General features: G+C 41.0%; 1 protein-coding gene across 1 annotated transcript in view; it reads left to right on the forward strand.

Moving 5' to 3' along the window:
- The window catches only part of LOC139388047 (relaxin family peptide receptor 2a), a 204,985-nt gene that overhangs the window by 160,185 nt on the left and 23,134 nt on the right, over positions 1–21,666 (forward strand). Inside the window, exons 16-17 of the mRNA XM_071134545.1 lie at positions 16,578–16,723; positions 18,361–18,456. Coding sequence (XP_070990646.1) covers positions 16,578–16,723; positions 18,361–18,456 — 242 coding nt within the window. The remainder of the gene's footprint in view (positions 1–16,577; positions 16,724–18,360; positions 18,457–21,666) is intronic.

Genomic DNA, 21,666 nt, shown 5'->3' on the forward strand with positions numbered 1-21,666 from the left:
GATTGAGATGAGAGATGGAGAGAGAAATGGAGAGAGATGAGCGGTGGAGAGAGATGGAGAGAGAGATGGAGAGAGATGAGATGAGAGATGGAGAGAGAGAGAGATGAGAGGGAGAGATGGGGAGAGATGAGATGAGAGATGGAGAGAGATGAGCGGTGGAGAGAAATGAGATGAGAGATTGAGATGAGAGATTGAGATGAGAGATGGAGATGAGCGGTGGAGAGAAAGATGGAGAGAGATGAGAGATGGAGAGAGAGATGAGATGAGAGATGGAGAGAGAGAGAGAGAGAGGAGAGGGATAGATGGAGAGATGAGAGATGAGAGGGAGAAATGGAGAGAGATGAGATGAGAGATGGAGAGAGAGAGAGATAGAGACAGATGGAGAGAGATGGGAGATGGAGAGAGATGGAGAGAGAGATTGAGATGAGAGATGAGAGATGGCTCTCTAGCCAGGTGGAAAGCATGGCCAGCCGTAGAAAAATGCTTATTGAAATTCTGAATTATAGTGGATTTATCAGTGGAGACAGTGTTTCCTATCTTCAGTGCAGTGGGCAGCTGGGAGGAGGTGTTCTTATTCTCCAGTGTCCCAGAACTTTTTTGAGTTTGTGTTGCAGGAAGCAAATTTCTGCTTGAAAAAGCTAGCCTTGGCTTTTCTAACTGCCTGTGTATAATGGTTTCTAGCTTCCCTGAAAAGCTGCATATCACAGGGGCTGTTCGATGCTAATGCAAAACGCCATAGGATGTTTTTGTGTTGGTTAAGGGCAGTCAGGTCTGGGGAGAACCAAGGGCTATATCTGTTCCTGGTTCTAAATTTCTTGAATGGGGCATGCTTATTTAAGATGGTTAGGCAGGCATTTTTTTAAATAACCAGGCATCCTCTACTGACGGGATGAGATCAATATCCTTCCAGGATACCCCGGCCAGGTCGATTAGAAAGGCCTGCTCGCTGAAGTGTTTCAGGGAGCGTTTGACAGTGATGAGTGGAGGTCGTTTGACCGCTGACCCATTACGGATGCAGGCAATGAGGCAGCGATCGCTGAGATCTTGTTTGAAGACAGCAGAGGTGTATTTAGAGGGCAAGTTGGTTAGGATGATATCTATGAGGGTGCCCGTGTTTACGGCTTTGGGGAGGTACCTGGTAGGTTCATTGATAATTTGTGTGAGATTGAGGGCATCAAGCTTAGATTGTAGGATGGCTGAGGTGTTAAGCATGTTCCAGTTTAGGTCGCCTAGCAGCACGAGCTCTGAAGATAGATGGGGGGCAATCAGTTCACATATGGTGTCCAGAGCACAGCTGGGGGCAGAGGGTGGTCTATAGCAGGCGGCAACGGTGAGAGACTTGTTTTTAGAGAGGTGGATTTTTAAAAGTAGAAGTTCAAATTGTTTGGGTACAGACCTGGATAGTAGGACAGAACTCTGCAGGCTATTTTTGCAGTAGATTGCAACACCGCCCCCTTTGGCAGTTCTATCTTGTCTGAAAATATTGTAGTTTGGGATGAAAATATCAGAATTTTTGGTAGTCTTCCTAAGCCAGGATTCAGACACAGCTAGGACATCTGGGTTGGCAGAGTGTGCTAAAGCAGTGAATAGAACAAACTTAGGGAGGAGGCTTCTAATGTTAACATGCATGAAACCAAGGCTATTACGGTTACAGAAGTCATCAAAAGAGAGCACCTGAGGAATAGGAGTGGAGCTAGGCACTGCAGGGCCTGGATTCACCTCTACATCACCAGAGGAAAAGAGGAGGAGTAGGATAAGGGTATGGCTAAAAGCAATGAGAATTGGTCGTCTAGAACGTCTGGAACAGAGAGTCAAAGGAGGTTTCTGGGGGCAATGAAATAGCTTCAAGGTATAATGTACAGACAAAGGTATGGTAGGATGTGAATACAGTGGAGGTAAGCCTAGGTATTGAGTGATGAGGGGAGAGATATTGTCTCTAGAAGCATCATTGAAACCAGGAGATGTCATCGCATGTGTGGGTGGTGGAACTAATAGGTTGGATAAGGTATAGTGAGCAGGACTAGAGGCTCTACAGTGAAATAAGCCAATAAACACTAACCAGAACAGCAATGGACAAGGCATATTGACATTAAGGAGAGGCATGCTTAGTCGAGTGATCAAAAGGGTCCAGTGAGTAGTGAGGTTGGTTGGGGTCACGGCGATTCAGACAGCTAGCCGGGCCATCAGTAGCAAGCTGGCAGAAGATGGAGGTCTGTTTTTAGCCACCTCGTGCGTTTCCGTCGGTAGGATTAGTGGGGTTCCGTGTGGTAGAGGGGATCAATCCAATTCGCAAAAAAATAGATACATATCTATTCAGATAGCAGCCGATAAGACAGCTAACGGTTAGCGGACCGCAGATGGGCGTTCAGGTAACGTCGCGACGGAGGGGTCAGTTGGATAACTCCCTCGGGCAGATAACGTCGGTAGTGCAGTTGTGAAGGCCCAGTGGGGCTCCGCGTTGGCAGTAAAACGGGTCCGGATAGGTGATTGTAGCCCAGGAGTGGCTGATGGAACTCTTCAGCTGGCTAGCTCCGGAATAATTGATGTTTGCTCCGGGATCGACGTAAGCCGATAGTCACACGGATAGCAGCTAGCTAGCTGTGAGATCCAGGTATAAATGTCCAGAGCTTGCGGTTGAAATCCGGGGACATGGAGAGAAAAATAGGTCCGGTATGTTCCGGTCCGAGCCACGCCGTACAAAACTGGCAATAGATTTTCGAGCTAAAGGATAGCTGATGACCACAAACCGTGGTCTAACCGAATACTAACGATTGGCCAGTAAAGAAGCTTCTGGCTAGCTTCTGATTGGCTTCTGGTTAGCTTCTGGCTAGCTTCTGGCTAGATTCTGGCTAGCTTCTGGTTAGCTTCTGGCTAGTTTCTGGTTAGCTTCTATGGAGGATTACAGATTTGAGGTAAATAATACATTCTTTTTTTTTATAAATTGGTGAGGCTGGTTGCAGGAGAGTGTTTTGAAGTTGAGTTTATGGAAAATAAAAAATATATATCTAAAAAGGTATGCAAAGAAAGTTGTAAATATATATATATACGGGACATGACAAGACGAGGACAAAAGACGTCTGACTGCTATGCCATCTTGGTGACAATAATGTATATGCTGTACTCTATATCATCTACTGCATCTTTATGTAATACATGTATCACTAGCTACTTTAAACTATGCCACATTGTTTACATACCCTACATTACTCATCTCATATGTATATACTGTACTCTATACCATCTACTGCCGTTCTGTACCATCACTCATTCATATATCTTTATGTACATATTCTTTATCCCTTTACACTTGTGTGTATAAGGTAGTAAGTAGTTGTGGAATTGTTAGGTTAGATTACTCGTTGGTTACTACTGCATTGTCGGAACTAGAAGCACAAGCATTTCGCTACACTCGCATTAACATCTGCTAACCATGTGTATGTGACAAATAAATTTGATTTGATTTAATCAATTTCATACAATCATATGGTTTCAGAGTTATGGTTTCAGAGTGTAATATTCTAATCATTTATTAAAACACAAGTAAAACATATTATCTTATCAATCCACCCTTAATGACTAAATAATACACACTGATACCTAAGATACTATATGGAAACATTAATAGTATCCCAAATTAATCCAAACTGATACATGAATGTACATTTGATATTCATCAATGACTGTTGTATGCCTATATCCAATTGCAACGCTTCCTGTCAGGTTTTTTATTGCAATCTTCATAAAAATACAGTCTTAACCCTCAAAAACAGTCTCATCCAACATGGGCTCCTCGTAGTTAAAAGAAACGGAGCCATCTCCTAGGCCTGGAGGCCCGTATTCGTCATCACACTGGCTGATTTGATTAAAAGTAAAGATACCTTTCTGGAAAATGACTCAAGTAAAAGTCATCCATTAGAATACGACTTGAGTAAAAGTCTTAAAGTACCTGATATTAATTGTACTTAACTATCAAAAACAATAGCCTTAAGGTAAATGTACTTAACTATCAAAAACAATAGCCTTAAGGTAAATGTACTTAAGTATCAATAGTAAATGAAACGCAAGAGCCATAAATCCAAAAAGAAAAACAGCCAGACCTTTTATTTTGTTTGAGATTTTCTGAGAGGTAACAGTTGTCGTGGAAAATTAATGTATACTGAGAGAGATTTGGACAATTATTCAAACAATCAATCTTTATTTAACATTGATTCATTATTGCAATATTCATTAATAATAAGCTGGTCGACCGCAGACTCTGAAGTGTGTGTCTCCGAGAGCTTAACCTTACAGACAATGCAGAATTCTTATATAGTAGATCAAAAAATGCTTAGTCATAGCTGGTTCCACCCCTCCCATGCAGATCGGGGGGCATCATAAGTCACCTCGGGTTCATCTTGTGGTTATCTGCACCTGGTGTTGTTTAATCCCCAGCTGGGCTTAGATTCCCAGATGCTAGGATGATTAGGAACAATAAGGGTTTTAATCTGCTCCTCCAGGCTCTCTCTATCTCGGTTATACCGACCACATCTTGTCTATGGAATGCAGTCTGTAGGTAAATCAATCAATTGTCAGCTCAAGCTCCAGAGGCCCAACTCTGTCCCACAGACATAGCTATTCAATGCATACACAGTATTATAATATCATCTTGTAAATTTTCCATCGCAGTCTTACGGATGCAAGAAGAGCTCAGATTCTTTTTATTTTTTTACAATGTGGATTCTCAAATAGGCAACACTTCAAAATACATCTCTTACAGACAAAATAGAAGTATGCCTTAATGAAGGAATATAGCCAGTAAACGTAAGCACTTTACAACCACTGTCACTTTGCTTTAGAAACAACATCCTATAATAGAACCCTATACAGAAATATTTTTTAAAAGTAGGAACATGAGGACATCGCCACTGTTGGAACTGCATTAGAAATCAGGGTGTCAGGTCATGTCTTTGTAACAAGGACACCTAGAACTTGTGAATTTGAAACATACATTTACAAAAACGCATAAGGCATCTGTGTCCTTGGGCTTGTTAGCGTGAAGCTGTCATTACTTGAAGAATTTACGGTTCATCTTCAGTAAAGGCTGGTTTTCAAAGTTTCTGGAATCCAGCCTTGCTCTCCTGGGGCTGAAAACAAGTCCTGCAATGCTGAACAGCCTTTTCACAGGCAGCTGAGGCAGGTAAGGGTGTGAGACAGCTTACAGATGTTGTCTTACCCATTCTGATGGTGGCGTCATCCTTTGTCCACATTCTTTTTTTGTTTTTTTTTTGGAGAAGGAATGCAGCTGCGATAAAGCTCAGGTTCGTGAAACATGTGGCTGAAGCGCTTCTTCAGTCCCAGTTGTAGCACATCTACCAGAGGCTTACAGTACCTCAGGGACTCGGTCAAGTTTTGTGATCAGCAGGTTGATAGTTGGAAGTAGCCACCCCATCTGGACATTGGTTTCAGCCTGCAGGAAGTTGAGGGCCTTTGCGACTGGGCTCATGGTGGCAGCATACTCTGTGGGGAAGGCGAGTTCAGCTGAATTGAACCTGTGAAAAAAAAAATGAATAATAATAACGCTGTGTTTCCTAACCCTATATAAAGGGGACCACTAACCATTTCACCTGATTCAACTACAGTAATCAATGGCTGGATGAGTAGTTGACTAAATGGATCAATGATAGGCTACAACATGTGAAACAGTTCTAAGTCCCCAAGCAAAGGGTCAGGAAACACTGCAACCGATTTAGACAACATTCAAGACCTTAAATTATGACAAAATAATACATAATCCTTACTAACATTGGAACCTCGAAGTCTGTGACGAGAACTCTGACGACCGCCTCTCCTTTGTCTTTGACGATCCTCAGGAGTTCCACCTTGTAGCATTCGGGCGCATCAGCTTGTACTCAAATCCATCATCTTCATTCAGGATCGTTGCCACATCAACAAACTCCACTCCTTCACTCTCCTATTGTTCCTCTTAACCATCTTCCTGTCTTGGCTGATCTGCTGCACCACCCGCTGCTTCCACTGTCTCGTTGTTTTCATCTTCACCAAAAAACTTGGAGAGCTTTCAAGAAGTTGGAACCTTTGTCTGTTGTTGTTCTCACAATCTTAACTCGGAATTCAAAATCAGAATGGATGTCATTTAGGGTGCCTGTCAACACATTAATAAATCCTCTTTGGGCTGACATCCTGTTAACGGGATGATATTACAACAGCCAGTGAAAGTGCAAAATTCAAAACATAAAAAATTTAATAATTAAAATTCCTCAAACATACATGTATCTCATACCATTTTAAAGGTAATCTTGTTGTTAATCCCACCACAGTGTCCGATTTCAAATATGCTTTACAGCAAAAGCACCACAAACGATTATGTTAGGTCACCACCAAACAACAATAAACACAGCCATTTTTTCCAGCCAAAGATAGCAGTCACAAAAAGCACAAATAGAGATAAAACTAATCACCAACCTTTGATGATCTTCATCAGATGACACTCATAGGACTTCATGTTACACAATACATGTATGTTTTGTTTGATAAAGTTCATATTTATCCAAATATGAGTTTACATTGGCGCGTTACATTCACTAGTTCCAAAAACATCCAGTGATTTTGCATAGCCACATCATTCAACATAAATACTCATCATAAATGTAGATGATAATACAAGTTATATACATGGAATTATAGATATACCTCTCCTTAATGCAACCGCTGTGTCTGATTTTTTTTTTAAACTTTACGGAATAAGCAAACCATGCAATAATCTGAGACGGCGCTCAGAAAAATAGTCACAATAGCCGCCATGTTGGCGTCAACATAAACAAGAAATTACATGATAAATACTCCCTTACTTGGATGATCTTCATCAGAAAGCACTCCAGGAATCCTAGGTCCACAATTTATGTTTGTTTTGTTCGATAATGTCCGTTATTTATGGCCAAATACCTCCTTTTGTTAGCGCGTTTGGTATACATATCTAAATGCTCATTCTGGTAAGCGTTACGTCGGACAAAAACTTCAAAAAGTAGGTCGAAGAAACATTTCAAACTAAGCACAGAATCAATCATTAGGATGTTTTTAACATATAGCTTCAATAAAGTTCCAACCGGAGTATACCTTTGTGTCTTCATGAGCAATGGAATGCAAGTGGTTACCATGAGGAATGCGCGTGATCAGAAAATGGCTGACTGCCAGTCACCTGATACATTCTGCTCTCATTCAGTCCCACAACACAGTAGAAGTCTCATTCAAATGTCTATAGACGGTTGACATCTAGTGGAAGCCATAGGAGGTGCAAAATCATTAATATCTCAAGGGGATTTCAATGGGAACTGTGGTGAATACATACCAAGCTCAGATTTCCCACTTCCTGTTTTGATTTCTCCTCAGGATTTTGCCTGCCATATGAGTTCTGTTATACTCACAGACATCATTCAAACAATTTTAGAAACGTTAGTGTTTTCTATCCAATACTAATAATAATATGCATATATTGGCAACTGAGACTGAGGAGCAGGCCGTTTACTTTGGGCAACTTATTCTTCCAAGCTACTCAATACTGCCCCCCAGCCATAAGAAGTTAAAGGTGTGCGATCCTCTCAACCGTTTACAGGCCAGGGTTGCAGAGCATCTGTTGAGACTGTCAGGGTCTATCCAGTGGGCTGTAACACCAATGAAGCTCCGTCTTCTTGCCAGACCAGCAGTCGGTGGTGGTGGCGATGTAGTCAACTCCTCTCATGGTCTCAGTCACCGCCTTCTTCATTTCCTTGGAAGCTTCATTAATCCTGGAGCACAGTGGGACCTTGATATGAGTTAGGCGGCAGATCCTGGACAAACTATCTGAACGGTTCTTGTTCAATAGTGAATTGTTGGAGCCCTTGGACCACATACTTGACCACAGCTTTGTCAATGGATTTTTGAGACACTGTCTTCAGTAATGTGCTCTGCTTGATGGTGGAGGGAGTCTCAGGGGCACGTTTTCTCTTCAGAGTGTTTGCTGTAAGTACTCAATATTTCTTAAGAAGGTGTACATTATTTTTCTGAAATAATAAAAAACGGAAAAGAGAAAGACAGTTAGTTAGCTAGATAACTACCATCACCAAATACTTAAGGTATAGGATCCTAATTATAAAATTCTAAACAACATTAGTTATGTGAGAGTTTGTGACCAACATTTAATATAACAATGAGGAAAAAACTATGTTAATTGTAGGTTACGTCAATAACTTAAGTCTACAGTAATTAGCTAGGTAAGAACAACTTTATCAACTAACACAAGGAATAGATAACCAGGTGTTTAGAGAAAAGGTACACTAAAGTTAGCTGATGAAAATGTGTCCAGATTCAGAAACTACTAGTTAGCTAGCTTGTCGACAAGCTAGTTAGCCCATGTCAGTTTAGTTAGATTGCGTTATCTAACAAAGCTTCTGAATCTGGGTACATTTTAGCCAGCTAAAGTAGGTAGCTACTAGCTCGTGAACTATTTAGGTATAGGATTAGCTAGCATCAACTAATACTGCTTCCTGCATTAGCAAATGTGGGCTAGCTAGGTTAGCTAATGTTAGCTAGCATGCTAATTAGAATGCTAATGTTATTCTAGCTAGCTAGCAAGCTAACAGTAGGCTTAACGTTACCTCAATGTGTTTTTTTATGTTAGACGGCGAGTTCTCGAACACTAGTATTTCCTGAACTTTCGGTAAACATAACAGACATTTCATCCGGTAGGATGAATCCTTCATTCCCGAGAAAAGAAAACATTTATTTTAGATACGGCCAAGGGTGTTCATCCTCGTCAGGAGGTGGTGGTAGAGCGATGTCAGACATGCTTGTGCAATTTCGGACACGCTTGGGCAAAGTGCTGCTGAGTGGAAGAATGTTTTGCAAGTGATAGGCTCCTGGTGGGGTTGGGGGGTTTACACCTTAGGACCCTTGGATTTGCCCAAACTGATGAAGATTGGATCAACTCTGCATGTCGTCAACCTACTGCCTTGCAAAACAAGTTCACCCATGAGTGTGTCGACTCGCCAATGTTGCTTGATTATTTTTTCCAACATGATTTGTTGTTTTCTTCCAGCTTCAGATTGATTTGATTTTGTTGTGAGTAAAGAAGGTGTCGGGAAATGTATGGGAGGAAATGTATACTTTTCTTTAGTTTTCATGTATGAAGTCAAAGTCAACAGAAATATAAATACTAAAGTACAGATACCCCCAAACAATACTTCAGTATTTGTACTTCGTTACTTTACACAACTGCCCATGGACCCGGAGCCCGTGGCTTACACCCAGTGGTGGAAAAAGTACCCAATCGTCATACTTGAGTACAAGTAAAGATACCTTAATAGAAAATGACTCAAGTAAAAGTGAGTCACCCAGTAAAATACTACTTGAGTAAAAGTCTAAAAGTATTTGGTTTGAAATATACAAAACTATTAAAAGTAAATGAAAGTGCCTCCTCCCCCCAAAAAGTTAATGTATTAGCCATTTCATTTCAATTGTCTTATTTATTTATTTATTTTTTAATTTACCCCTTTTTCTCCCGAATTTTCGTGGTATCCAATTGTTGTAGTAGCTACTATCCTGTCTCATCACTACAACTCCCGTACGGGAGCCATTTCAAATGTCTTATTTTAACCAGACAGCACAATTTTTTTTATTTTTTTTTATTGACGGATCGCCAGGGGCACAATCTAACACTCAGACATAATTTACAAACTAAGCATTTGTGTTTAGCGAGTCCACCAGATCAGAGGCAGTAGGGATGAGCAAGGATGCTCTCTTGATAAGTGTGTGAATCGGACCATTTTTCTCTCAAAATTGGTGTCAGGGAAAAATGTAAAAAGTACATTATTTTCATTAGTGGAGTGAAGTTGGCAAAAAATATATAAATAGTAAAGTACAATACAACTACTACCCCCCCAAAAAAACGACTTTACATTGTTTTTACTTAAGTACTTTACACCACTGCTTTACACCCATCCGTCCACAACACCCTAGCAAAACCCAGCCTACTTGAATGTAATAGCGCTCACCTTTGTCCCTAGTGGTGGCATCTCCCGACCTCCTGGGGACCTGGCTGGAAATTTAATTTCAAAGTTGATTTAGAGCAACCTGGCTGCTAATCCAACCTCTATTTATCTTTCTCTCTGTCACCCTCTCTCAATTAAATGATATCCAAAGTGCTTTATTGGCTTGGGAAACATATATACTCAGCCACACCGTCTAGTACCGGTTCTTCTGGAATGGAAATGTTGCTCAATTGGTATCAAGGGACCTAACGTGTTCCAGGAAAACATTCCCCACTACATTCCACCACCGCCACCAGGCAGGATGGGGCCATGGACTCACGCTGCTTACACCAAATCCTGACTCTGCCATCAGCACGACACAACAGGAAATGGGATTCATCAGACAAGGGCAATGTTTTTTCTACTCCTCAATTGTCCAGTGTTGGGAATCGCCTGCCCACTGGAGCCGCTTCTGGTTGTTTTTAGCTGATAGGAGTGGAACCCGGTGTGGTCGTCTGCTGCAATTGTCCATCCGTGACTAAGACCGACCATTCTGCACACCATTGTTGTACTGCGTCGTTATTTGACTGTTTGTGGCCCGCCTGTTAGCTTGCTATTCCCCTTCGACACCTCTCATCAACAAGCTGTTTTCGCCCACAGGACTGCCGCTGACTGGATGCTTTTTCTTCTTCTTCTTCTTCACCATTCTCGGTAAACCCTAAATATTATGGTGCGTGAAAATCCCAGGAGACCGGCCGTTTCGGAGATACTGGAACTGGCGAGCCTGGCACCGACCATCATACCATGGTCAAAGTTGCTTAGGTCACTCGTTTTGCCCGTTCTAACATTCAATTTGAACAGTAACTGAATGCCTTGATGCCTGTCTGCCTGCTTTATATAGCGAGTCACGGTCACGTGACTCACTGTCTATAGGAGCGAACCATTTTTGTGAACGGGGGTGGTGTACCTAATAAACTGTGTATGTTTACATTGCCAATGCAACTGAAATAGACAATAAACAAAAGTAAAATAACCAATCAGAAATGAACAGTAAACATTACACACACGTTTCTAAAGAATAGAGACATTTCAAATGTTATATATTTGTTTTATGTACAGTGTTGTAACAATAAGCAAATAGTTGAAGAATGAAAGGGAAAATAAATAAACAAATAGATTGTATTTTTCAATGTTGTTTGTTCTTCACTGGTTGCCCTGTTCTTGTGGTAACAGGTCACAAATCTTTCTGCTGTGATGGCACACTGTGGTATTTCACCTAATTGGTATGGAAGTTTGTCAAAATTTGATTTATTTCCTAATTATTTGTGTGTCTGTGTAATCTGAGAGAAACATGTCTCTCTAATATGGTCATACATTTGGCAGGCAGTTAGGAAGTGCAGCTCGGTTTCCACCTCATTTTGTGGGCAGTGGGCATATAGCCAGTCTTCCCTCGAGAGCAAGTTCTGCCTATAGCGACCTCTCTCAATAGCAAGGGCTATGGTCACTGAGTTTGTACATAGTCAAAGCTTTTCTTAATTTTGGGTCAGTCACAGTGGTCAAGAATTCGGCCAATATGTACTGTCTGTTTAGAGCCAAATAGCACTCCAGTTTTCTCTGTTTAAAAATTGTGTCCGGACGTTCTCTTTTTGTTTTCTCATGATTTGGCTGGTTCTAATTGTTTTGCTGTCCTGGGGTTTTGTGGGATCTGTTTGTGTTTGTGAACAGAGCCCCAGGACCAGCTGGCTGAGGGGGACTCTTCTCCAGGTTCCCCTCTCTGTAGGCCATGGCTTTGTTATGGAAGGTATGAGAATTGCTTCCTTTTAGGTAGTTCTGCTCTGCTTGCATTATTTGGTGGATAATGTTGTGCACAGAACATGTTTTTGCTCAATTCTGCATGCAGAGTTTCAATTTGGTGTTTGTTTTGGTTGGTGAGTGGACCCCAGACCTCACAACGATAAAGGGAAAGGGTTCTAGAACTGATTAAAGTATTTTTAGCCAGATCCTAATTGGGATGTTGAATTGTATGTTCCTTTTGATTGCGTAGAAGGCCCTTCTTGCCTTGTCTCTCAGATCATTTACAGCTTTGTGGAATTTACCTGTGGTGCTGATGTGCTCTAAGGCAACGGTGTCTAGATGGAATTTGTAGTGCTTGTTCCGGCAGCTGGAACACCATTATTTTTGTATGACTGAGATTCACTGTCAATGCCCAGGTCTGACAGAATCTGTGCAGACAATCTTGGTGCTGTAGGCCCTCCTTAGTTGGCGTCAGAAGCACCAGATCATCAGCGAACAGTAGACATTTGACTTCAGATTCTAGTAGGGTGAGGCTGGGTGCTGCAGACTGTTCTAGTGCCCTTGTCAACTCATTGACATTCGGAAAGCAGTCTGACCACTTCCCTTTTTCCACATTTTGTTACATTAGAGGCTTATTCTAAAATGGATTCAATTGTTTTTTTTCCTAGTCAATCTACACACAATACCCCAAAATTACAAAGCAAAAATGCGTGGCTATTTTATTAAAAAATATAAAAACGTAAATATCGTATTTACATAAATATTTAGACCCTTTGCTATAAGACTTTAAGCTCAGGTGCATCCTGTTTCCATTGATCATCCTTGAGATGTTTCTACAACTTGATTGGGGTCCACCTTGTCGTAAATTCATTTGATTGGACATGATTTGGAAAAGCACACACCTGTCTATGTAAGGTCCCACAGTTGACAGTGCATGTCAGAGCAAAAACCAAGCCATGAGGTCAAAGGAATTGTCCGTAGAGCTCCGAGACAAGATTGTGTTGAGGCACAGATCTGGGGAAGAGTACCAAAACATTTCTGCAGCATTGAAGGTCCCCATGAACACAGTGGCCTCATTCTTAAATGGAAGAAGTTTGGACTCTTCCTGGAGCCAAACTGAGCAATCGGGGGAGAAGGGCCTTGGTCAGGGAGGTCACTCTGACAGAGCTCCATAGCTGCTCTGTGTAGTTGGCAAACCAGCACTCCACCAACCAGGCCTTTATGGTAGAGTGGCCAGATTGAAGCCACTCCTCAGTAAAAGGCACATGACAGCCTGCTTGGAGTTTGCCAAAAGGAACCTAATGGACTCTGACTATGAGAAACAAGATTCTCTGGTCTGATTAAACCAAGCTTGAACGCTTTGGCCTGAATCCTAAGTGTCACATCTGGAGGAAACCTGGCACCCACCCCTATGATGAAGTAAAGCATGGTGGTGGCAGCATCATGCTATAGGGATGTTTTTCAGCCCCAGGGACTGGGAGAATAGTCAGGATCACGGCAAAGATTAACAGAGCAAAGTACAGAGATCCTTGATGAAAACCTGCTCCAGACTGCTCAGGACCTCAGAATGGGGCAAATGTTCACCTTCCAACAGGACAACGACCCTAAACACACAGCCAAGACAAGGAGGAGTAGCTTCGGGACAAGTCTCTGAATGTCCTTGAGTGGCCCAGCCAAAGCCCGGACTTGAACCTGATCGAACATCTCTGGAGAGAACTGAAAATAGCTGTGCAGCGACTCTCCCCATCCAACCTGACAGATCTTGAGAGGATATGCAGAGAATGGGAGAAACTCCCCAAATACAAGTGTGCCAAGCTTCTAGCGTTATTATTTATACATTTGCACTAATTTCTAAAAACCTGTTTTGGCTTTGTAATTTTGGGGGTATTGTGTGTAGATTAATGAGGGGAAAATGATTTTATACATTTTGAATAAGGTTGTAACGTAACAAAATGTGGAAAAAGTCAAGTGGTCTGAATACTTTGGTTGGGGGTCATTGATGGATAGTGATATAAAGCATATTTAAGTCACAACTGAGACTAGACCACTCAGGAACACTCAACACCACTTGGTAAGCCATTGTGTTGTGTCTTTGCATAAAACATTTTTAATTGTCCCGCAGAAGAATAAAGAACAAAAGAATACAAATTAAAAACGACAGAGTTAGATAAAAATCCAATACAACACAAAGTGAAACCATCTCTGTTTTTAAGTATTGTGGTGGCAGCATCATGTTGTGTTGGCATGTCATCGGCAGAGACTGGAGAGTTTGTCAGGATCAGAAGAAAAATGAACTGATTAAAGGCCCGGTTAAAAATTTGCCAAAAAAAAACACCTCAGTCTTCTGAAAACCTAACCCTTAACTAAAGTTGTATTTTTCTATGGGACAATTACAAAATATACACCAGACTGGCTTTCCAAGAGTTGTTGAGTGTTCCTGAGGGGGTTTAGCGTCCTGACTTAAATTAGCTTGAAAATCACAGACAAAGTTTGAATATGGCTGTCCATCAACGATTCCCAAACAAATTTAACAGGCTTGAGCAATTTTGACGAAAACAATGGATATAGGTTGCCCTAAGAGTAGTGCAAAGTTGGTAGAATATTATTCCCAAATGTTTGCTGTAATGACTGCCAAAGGTGCTTTCATCAAGTATTCATGTGAAAAAGAAGTGTGATGACATCCGTAATCAAGACATCTTTGGGTTCTTTTTGTTGTTGTTTTTCCTTAATTTGGAAAATGTATAATCTATAACTTTCTTTCACTTTGAAAATGTGGAGAAGGTTGTGTAGATCTGTAGGTAAAATTACATTTTAAGGCAGCAAAATGTGAAAAATGTTCAAGGGGGTGTAGAATTTCTGTAGGCACAGTATGTTGAAGAGGGTGGGGCTCAAGCTGCATCCCTGTCTCAACCCATGACCCTGAGGAAAGAAATCTGTGTGTTTTACCAGCACACTTGTTGTTTGTGTACATGGATTTTATAATGTTGTACGTTTTACCCCAACATCGCTTTCCATCAATTTATATAGTAGACCTTCCTGCCATATTGAGTTCTGCAAAGCAGGAGAAGACTTTACTTTTGGTTTGGTTTGTTTGTCAATTAGGGTGCGCAAGGTAAATATGTGGTCTTTTGTACGGTAATTTGGTTAAAACCCAATTTGACATTTGCTCAGGACGTTGTTTTCACTGAGGAAACAGGAGTTTGCTGATAATGATAATGCAGAGGATTTTCCCAAGGTTGCTGTTGATATATCCCACAGTAATTATTGGTGTCGAATTTCTCTCCACTTTTGTGGATTGGGGTGATCAGTACTTGGTTCCAAATATTGGGGAATATGCCAGACCTGAGGATGATGTTAAAGTGTAGCCAATTTAAATTTGTGGTCTGTATATTTTATAATTTAATTTAGGATACCATCAACACCACATGCCTTTTTGGGTTGGAGGGTTTGTATTTTGTCCTGTAGTTCAATGTAATTGGAGAATCCAGTGGGTTCTGGTAGTCTTTAATAGTTGATTCTAAGATCTGTATTTGATCATGTATATGTTTTTGCTCTTTCTTCTTTGTTATAGAGCCAACTAGATTGGAGAAGTGGTTTACCCATACATCTCCATTTTGGATAGATATTTATTCGTATGGTTGTTTGTTTAATGTGTTCCAATGTTCCCAGAAGTCGTTAGATTCTATCGATTCTTCAGTTACATTGAGCTGATCTCTGACGTGCTGTTCCTTCTTTTTCCGTAGTGTATTTCTGTATTGTTTTAGTAATTCACCATAGTGAAGGTGTAGACTCAGGTTTACTGGGTTTCTGTTTTTGGTTGGATAGGTTGCTCAATTTCTTTCTTAGGGTTTTGCATTCCTCCTCAAACCATTTGCCAATGTTGTAATACATTTTTTAGGTTGTCTGCTTGAAATGTATTGATTTGTTAAGAAAGCTGAGAGGTCAAATATACAGTTTAGGCTTTCTACATGCAAGTTTACACCTTCTCTATTGCAGTGAAACCATTATGTCCAGGAAATTGTCTAGAAGGATTGGATTTATTGTTGCCCGATAGTTTCTTAATATTATTCAGTTCCTTTGGCTTTGATGCCTCATGATTGAGTATTGCTTTGTTCAAGTAGAGTGTGATTTTGCTGTGATCTGAAAGGGGTGTCAGTGGGCTGACTGTGAACGCTCTGAGAGACTCTGGGTTGAGGTCAGTGATAAAGCAGTCTTCAGTACTACTGCCAAGGGACAAGCTGTAGGTGTACCCTGCATGTGACATAGCTGCAAGAGTTGTGACGCATTTTCTTGTTGGTTGTTTTGTGGTAATTGTGTCCAGGGCGGTATATTTGGGAGGGAATGCTGTCACCTCCAGGTAGGTGCTTGTCCATATGTGTGCTGAGGGTGTCAGGTTCTTGTCCAGTTCTGACATTTAGGACGCCATTGTTAGGTTCTAATTCTCAGAGTAAAAAAAGCTTAACAAAGTTTATTCTGTCAAGTTTAACCCAGAATCCAACACCATATACTAGTACATGTCCCTGGGCATAGACGATCACCCTTTAGGATAGAGAATATGTCTTCATTAAAGTATGGGGATTCTAGTGGGGGGATATAGGTAGCAAAAAGGAGGACATTTTTCTCTATTAAGATTATTTCCTTTTTGATTTCTAGCTCTCTTTCTCACCGTCTCTCTCGCAACACAAGACAAAGTACCCAGATACAATCTTGAACTCTTTGAACCCATGGCAAATATATACAGTCAGCGAGAATGTATTAGAGTTCTCTCTCTCTCGCTCTCCCCAGGTGCAGACTGTCTGATGGGTGTGTACCTGTTCTTTGTCGGTGTGTTTGACGTGAAGTTCCGAGGGGAGTACAATCGGAACGCTCTCCTGTGGATGGAGAGTGTGGAATGTCGAACCATCGGATTCCTGGCTATGCTCTCCTCAGAGGTGAATTAACACGCGCGTACACACAGACACGCCTGTGGATGGAGAGAAAGTCCTCAGAGGTACAATGAGAATAATGAGTATAGTTATTGGTGTCAGATTACAGACATAAATTAAGAATCCCGGAGTGAATTTTTTCTATATTTCTCTGCTCTCATTCTGATTCTTCCAGAACGTCATGTCCTGTCTGCAGGCTAACTCACAATGTCCTGAATATATTTTCTCTCCCAATACATTTCTGTCTGAGGAAGTGTTCCAAAGGGTAACCTTCCCTCAATGTAGTGCACTACTTTAGGGTGCAATGTGGTGTGCCAGTTGGGACGCACAAAACTGGCAGCCCAAGCTGTTTCCCCTGAAGAAGTCTGGAGGATCACGATGTTCTAGTAGTCCCAGTCTGTTTGTGCCATCATGCCAAATCATTGTCACTCATTAGGTCCCGGTCTGTTTGGCAGGACAATTCCATAGTCGGCAAGAAAGTAGAAACAGAGTGCCAGTCCACTGTTATACTACAGAGTCCACTGTTCTACTACAGAGTCCACTGTTCTACTACAGGAATCAGTTGTCTTGACCTCTTGTAATGCTGTATCTGCAGGTATAATTTCTGTTTCTGATCTATCTGACAAGGAAGAGCGAGAGACACAGAGAGAGTGTGTGTTTGCAACTGTAATACTGCATGTTACAGATATCAGTTTTTTTGTTGACCTACCTGACTGTTGAGAGACAGAGACAAAGGCAGACAAAGTGTATGTTTGTAACTGTAATGCTATCTTCCAGGTATCAGTTTTGTTGTTGACCTACCTGACTGTCGAGAGACAGAGACAAAGGCAGACAAAGTGTATGTTTGTAACTGTAATGCTATCTTCCAGGTATCAGTTTTGTTGTTGACCTACCTGACTGTTGAGAGACAGAGACAGAGTGTACGTTTGTAACTGTAATGCTATCTTCCAGGTATCAGTTTTGTTGTTGACCTACCTGACTGTTGAGAGACAGAGACAGAGACAGAGTGTATGTTTGTAACTGTAATGCTGTCTTCCAGGTATCAGTTCTGCTGTTGACCTACCTGACTGTTGAGAGACAGAGACAGAGTGTACGTTTGTAACTGTAATGCTATCTTCCAGGTATCAGTTTTTTTGTTGACCTACCTGACTGTTGAGAGACAGAGACAGAGACAAAGTGTATGTTTGTAACTGTAATGCTATCTTCCAGGTATCAGTTTTGTTGTTGACCTACCTGACTGTTGAGAGACAGAGACAGAGACAGAGTGTATGTTTGTAACTGTAATGCTGTCTTCCAGGTATCAGTTCTGCTGCTGACCTACCTGACTGTTGAGAGACAGAGACAGAGTGTACGTTTGTAACTGTAATGTTGTCTTCCAGGTATCAGTTCTGCTGCTGACCTACCTGACTGTTGAGAGACAGAGACAGAGACAAAGTGTATGTTTGTAACTGTGATGCTGTCTTCCAGGTATCAGTTCTGCTGCTGACCTACCTGACTGTTGAGAGACAGAGACAGAGACAAAGTGTATGTTTGTAACTGTGATGCTGTCTTCCAGGTATCAGTTCTGCTGCTGACCTACCTGACTGTTGAGAGACAGAGACAGAGACAAAGTGTATGTTTGTAACTGTGATGCTGTCTTCCAGGTATCAGTTCTGCTGCTGACCTACCTGACTATGGAGAAGTTCCTGGTCATAGTGTTTCCCTTCAGCCACCTGAGACCTGGTAAACTACAGACTGTGGTGAGTCACACTATGCCTGCTTATGACATTACTTGTGCCCTCCTTCAACAGGACAAACGACTTAATCTGCTACATCAGGTTATACTGTATATCTGATTACCAGGTAAACTACAGACTGAGTCTGTCAGCTGGTGACTTTATACACAAGCACTGCTGCACCATCTGTGGCCATTATGTTGATCTATCTGTGACTCGTTTCAGGAAACTAGGCGTATGTCGAGCATCACTACTTCACAAGACATGCATTTCAACGTAAACATAATTTTTTTTTATCAAATTGCGTTTTTTGTCAGAAATGCTTTCTGGAACATGTACCTTAATAAGAAACATGTACCTTAAACCTCTCTTGGATATGTGGGACGCTAGCGTCCCACCTGGCCATAAGCCAGGGAAAATGCAGAGCGCCAAATTCAAATAAATGACTATAAAAATCAAACTTTCATGAAATCACACATGCAAGATAGCAAATTAAAGCTACACTTGTTGTGAATCCAGCCAACATGTCAGATTTCAAAAAGGCTTTTCGGTGAAAGCAAATTATGCTATTATCTGAGGATAGAACCTCCGTAAACAAAGAGAGAAACCATATTTCAACCCTGCAGGCGCGACACAAAACGCAGAAATAAAAATATAATTCATGCCTTACCTTTGACGAGCTTCTTTTGTTGGCACTCCAATATGTCCCATAAACATCACAATTGGTCCTTTTGTTCGATTAATTCCGTCGATGTATATCCAAAATGTCCATTTATTTGGCACGTTTGATCCAGAAAAACACTGGTTCCAACCTGCGCAAAGTGACCACAAAATATCTCAAAAGTTACCTGTAAACTTTGCCAAAACATTTCAAACTACTTTTGTAGTACAACTTTAGGTATTTTTTTACGTAAATAATCAATAAAATTGAAGACGGGATGATCTGTTCAATACAGGAGGAAAACTAACTTTAGCTAGCTTTCTGGTCACGCGCATCTATCTAACAGTACAATTCAAGTGAACCTCGTTCAAGATAGCTGTACTCCTTCATTACACAAAGGAATAACCTCAGCCAATTTCTAAAGACTGTTGACATCCAGTGGAAGCGATAGGAACTGCAAGAAGGATTCCCAAAGATATCCCATTGAAAAGAGAGTGACCTAAAAAAAAAAATCTGAATGGTTTGTCCTCTGGGTTTCGCCTGCTACATAAGTTCTGTTGTACTCACAGACATGATTCAAACCGTTTTAGAAACTTCAGTGTTTTCTATCCAAATCTACTAATAATATGCATATCTTATCTTCTGGGGATGAGTAGCAGGCAGTTGAATCTGGGCATGCATTTCATCCGGACGTGAAAATACTGCCCCCTGTCACCAAGAAGTTAATAAGAAACATGTATGCCATCTCAAAATATGAATACAATTGTTAAATTACGAGCCTAGTTGGTTTAGCCATGGAAGAAGAGAGAAACCTTCCCGCTAGCCATGATTGGCTGAGATAATGAATGGGCTGGACATGCCGAGAGATTAGTTTGGATTGGTCTACCATGTAGGTCGCTTCTGTCTATTACATGAGCTGCTCAGTATGTGATGGTAATTCTTTCTAACACATTTTTTTTTGAAGATATCACAAAGAACTGAAAAAGTGTTGCTAATGCTTTCTACTTAATGGAGTTTTGAAATCAGTGGAATGTCCGGTGGAAGCAGAGTATGATAGCTAAGGAGAGTAATTCTGCTGTTTGATTGCAAATATTCAGAGGGAGTCGAAGAGAGAACACACAGAAAGAAGGCTGTTGTATAAAATACCTGTCTCTGGATTACATCTTCAAACTAAGCGAAACCATGGTGACAGAGAGGGAGAAGCGTTCATACATGTATAAGGGTAAGAGAGTCTAGCTAGCTACATTTTCAGATATTATAAGTCTCTAATTTTGACGGAAAGTCATTTTCATTGCAAGTTAATGCATACTGTTAGTTAGATAGTTGGCTCGCTTGCTAACGTTACGTGTATTATCTGTGTAGGAATATTATTTGTATCCCAGAGGCATTTGCATTGCTAGTTTATGGCCTAATGTTAGCTAGCTAGCGAGTAGCTAAAGCTGCAGGTAGCTAAAGCTAGTTGGTTAGCTTTAGCTACCTGCAGGGTAGGAACATGAGTTGGGATTATGGTTAATTGTTTAGCTAGCTAGCTGCATATCTAAACAAAAGACTCCATTATGCAAGTAACCATTTCACTGTACCGTTTACACCTTCTGTATCCTGCGACAAATTAACTTTCATTTTATTTGCTGTAGTGTGTGTGTTTACCAGAGACGGTAATGTGAAGAACAATATGACCTGCTCCAAAGTCAAAATAGGATATGAGACAGTGTCCAAGTTTTAATATTCTCCAGTGGAATGTCCTGCTTTTATTTTGTCACACTCACATCCTATTTTCTGTAATTAGTTTGCCATTAACTGGTAAATAATGATCTTGTTGTGAGTTTATTTCCCTGTAATAATGAATCAACTTTGCTAAAGTTAAGATGCTGTCAGCTATATGATACAGTCATTATTTGAATTGGCTAGCCAGCTAACTTAACGATCGCTAACTAGCTAGCTAACAAGCTAGAAACTAACCAAACCATTGTTTAGAAAGTTGCTTTTAGTTGCCTGTTTTACTAGATTGACATATTCTAAATTCATTTTGAAATAAATGGACTTATTGGTGTTAAAATACACCAGTTATAATGTTTTGGACCACCAGGCTGCTGATGTCATGCAGCCTGTCTTTTTTGTGTTTATGCTTTTTCATAACGACAACGACAAGTTTGATGTCAGACGTCAATAGAATGTTCATGATGTCACTACGACAACTGCCTACAGACATGTCGATAGACGTAGTATAGACCTTTAGTCATGAAATCTTTGGTTGTTCAGCACACTACTGTACTCACTCTGTTTAGCACATGGCCTCACATGTGAATCCTTAAAGAGATGGGTGGGGATAAGGCTTAAGAGGGTGTGAACAATGCTGAATGGGTGTAGACAAAGAAGAGCTCTCCAGTAGGTACTAAAACCTTCAAAGGCCATTTTCTCAAAAGTGAGGTTACAGTGTACACAAGCCATCTAGAGGTTCCTAGCATAAATAAAATGGACAGAGCTTGGGTGGGGGCTTAAGCTTAAGAGGGTGTCAATGATGCTGAATGGGTGTAGACAAAGAAGAGCTCTCCAGTATCACACTCAAGGGCCAT

This window comes from Oncorhynchus clarkii, chromosome 29, assembly GCF_045791955.1.
Source record: "Oncorhynchus clarkii lewisi isolate Uvic-CL-2024 chromosome 29, UVic_Ocla_1.0, whole genome shotgun sequence".
Classification (NCBI taxonomy): Eukaryota; Metazoa; Chordata; class Actinopteri; order Salmoniformes; family Salmonidae; genus Oncorhynchus; species Oncorhynchus clarkii.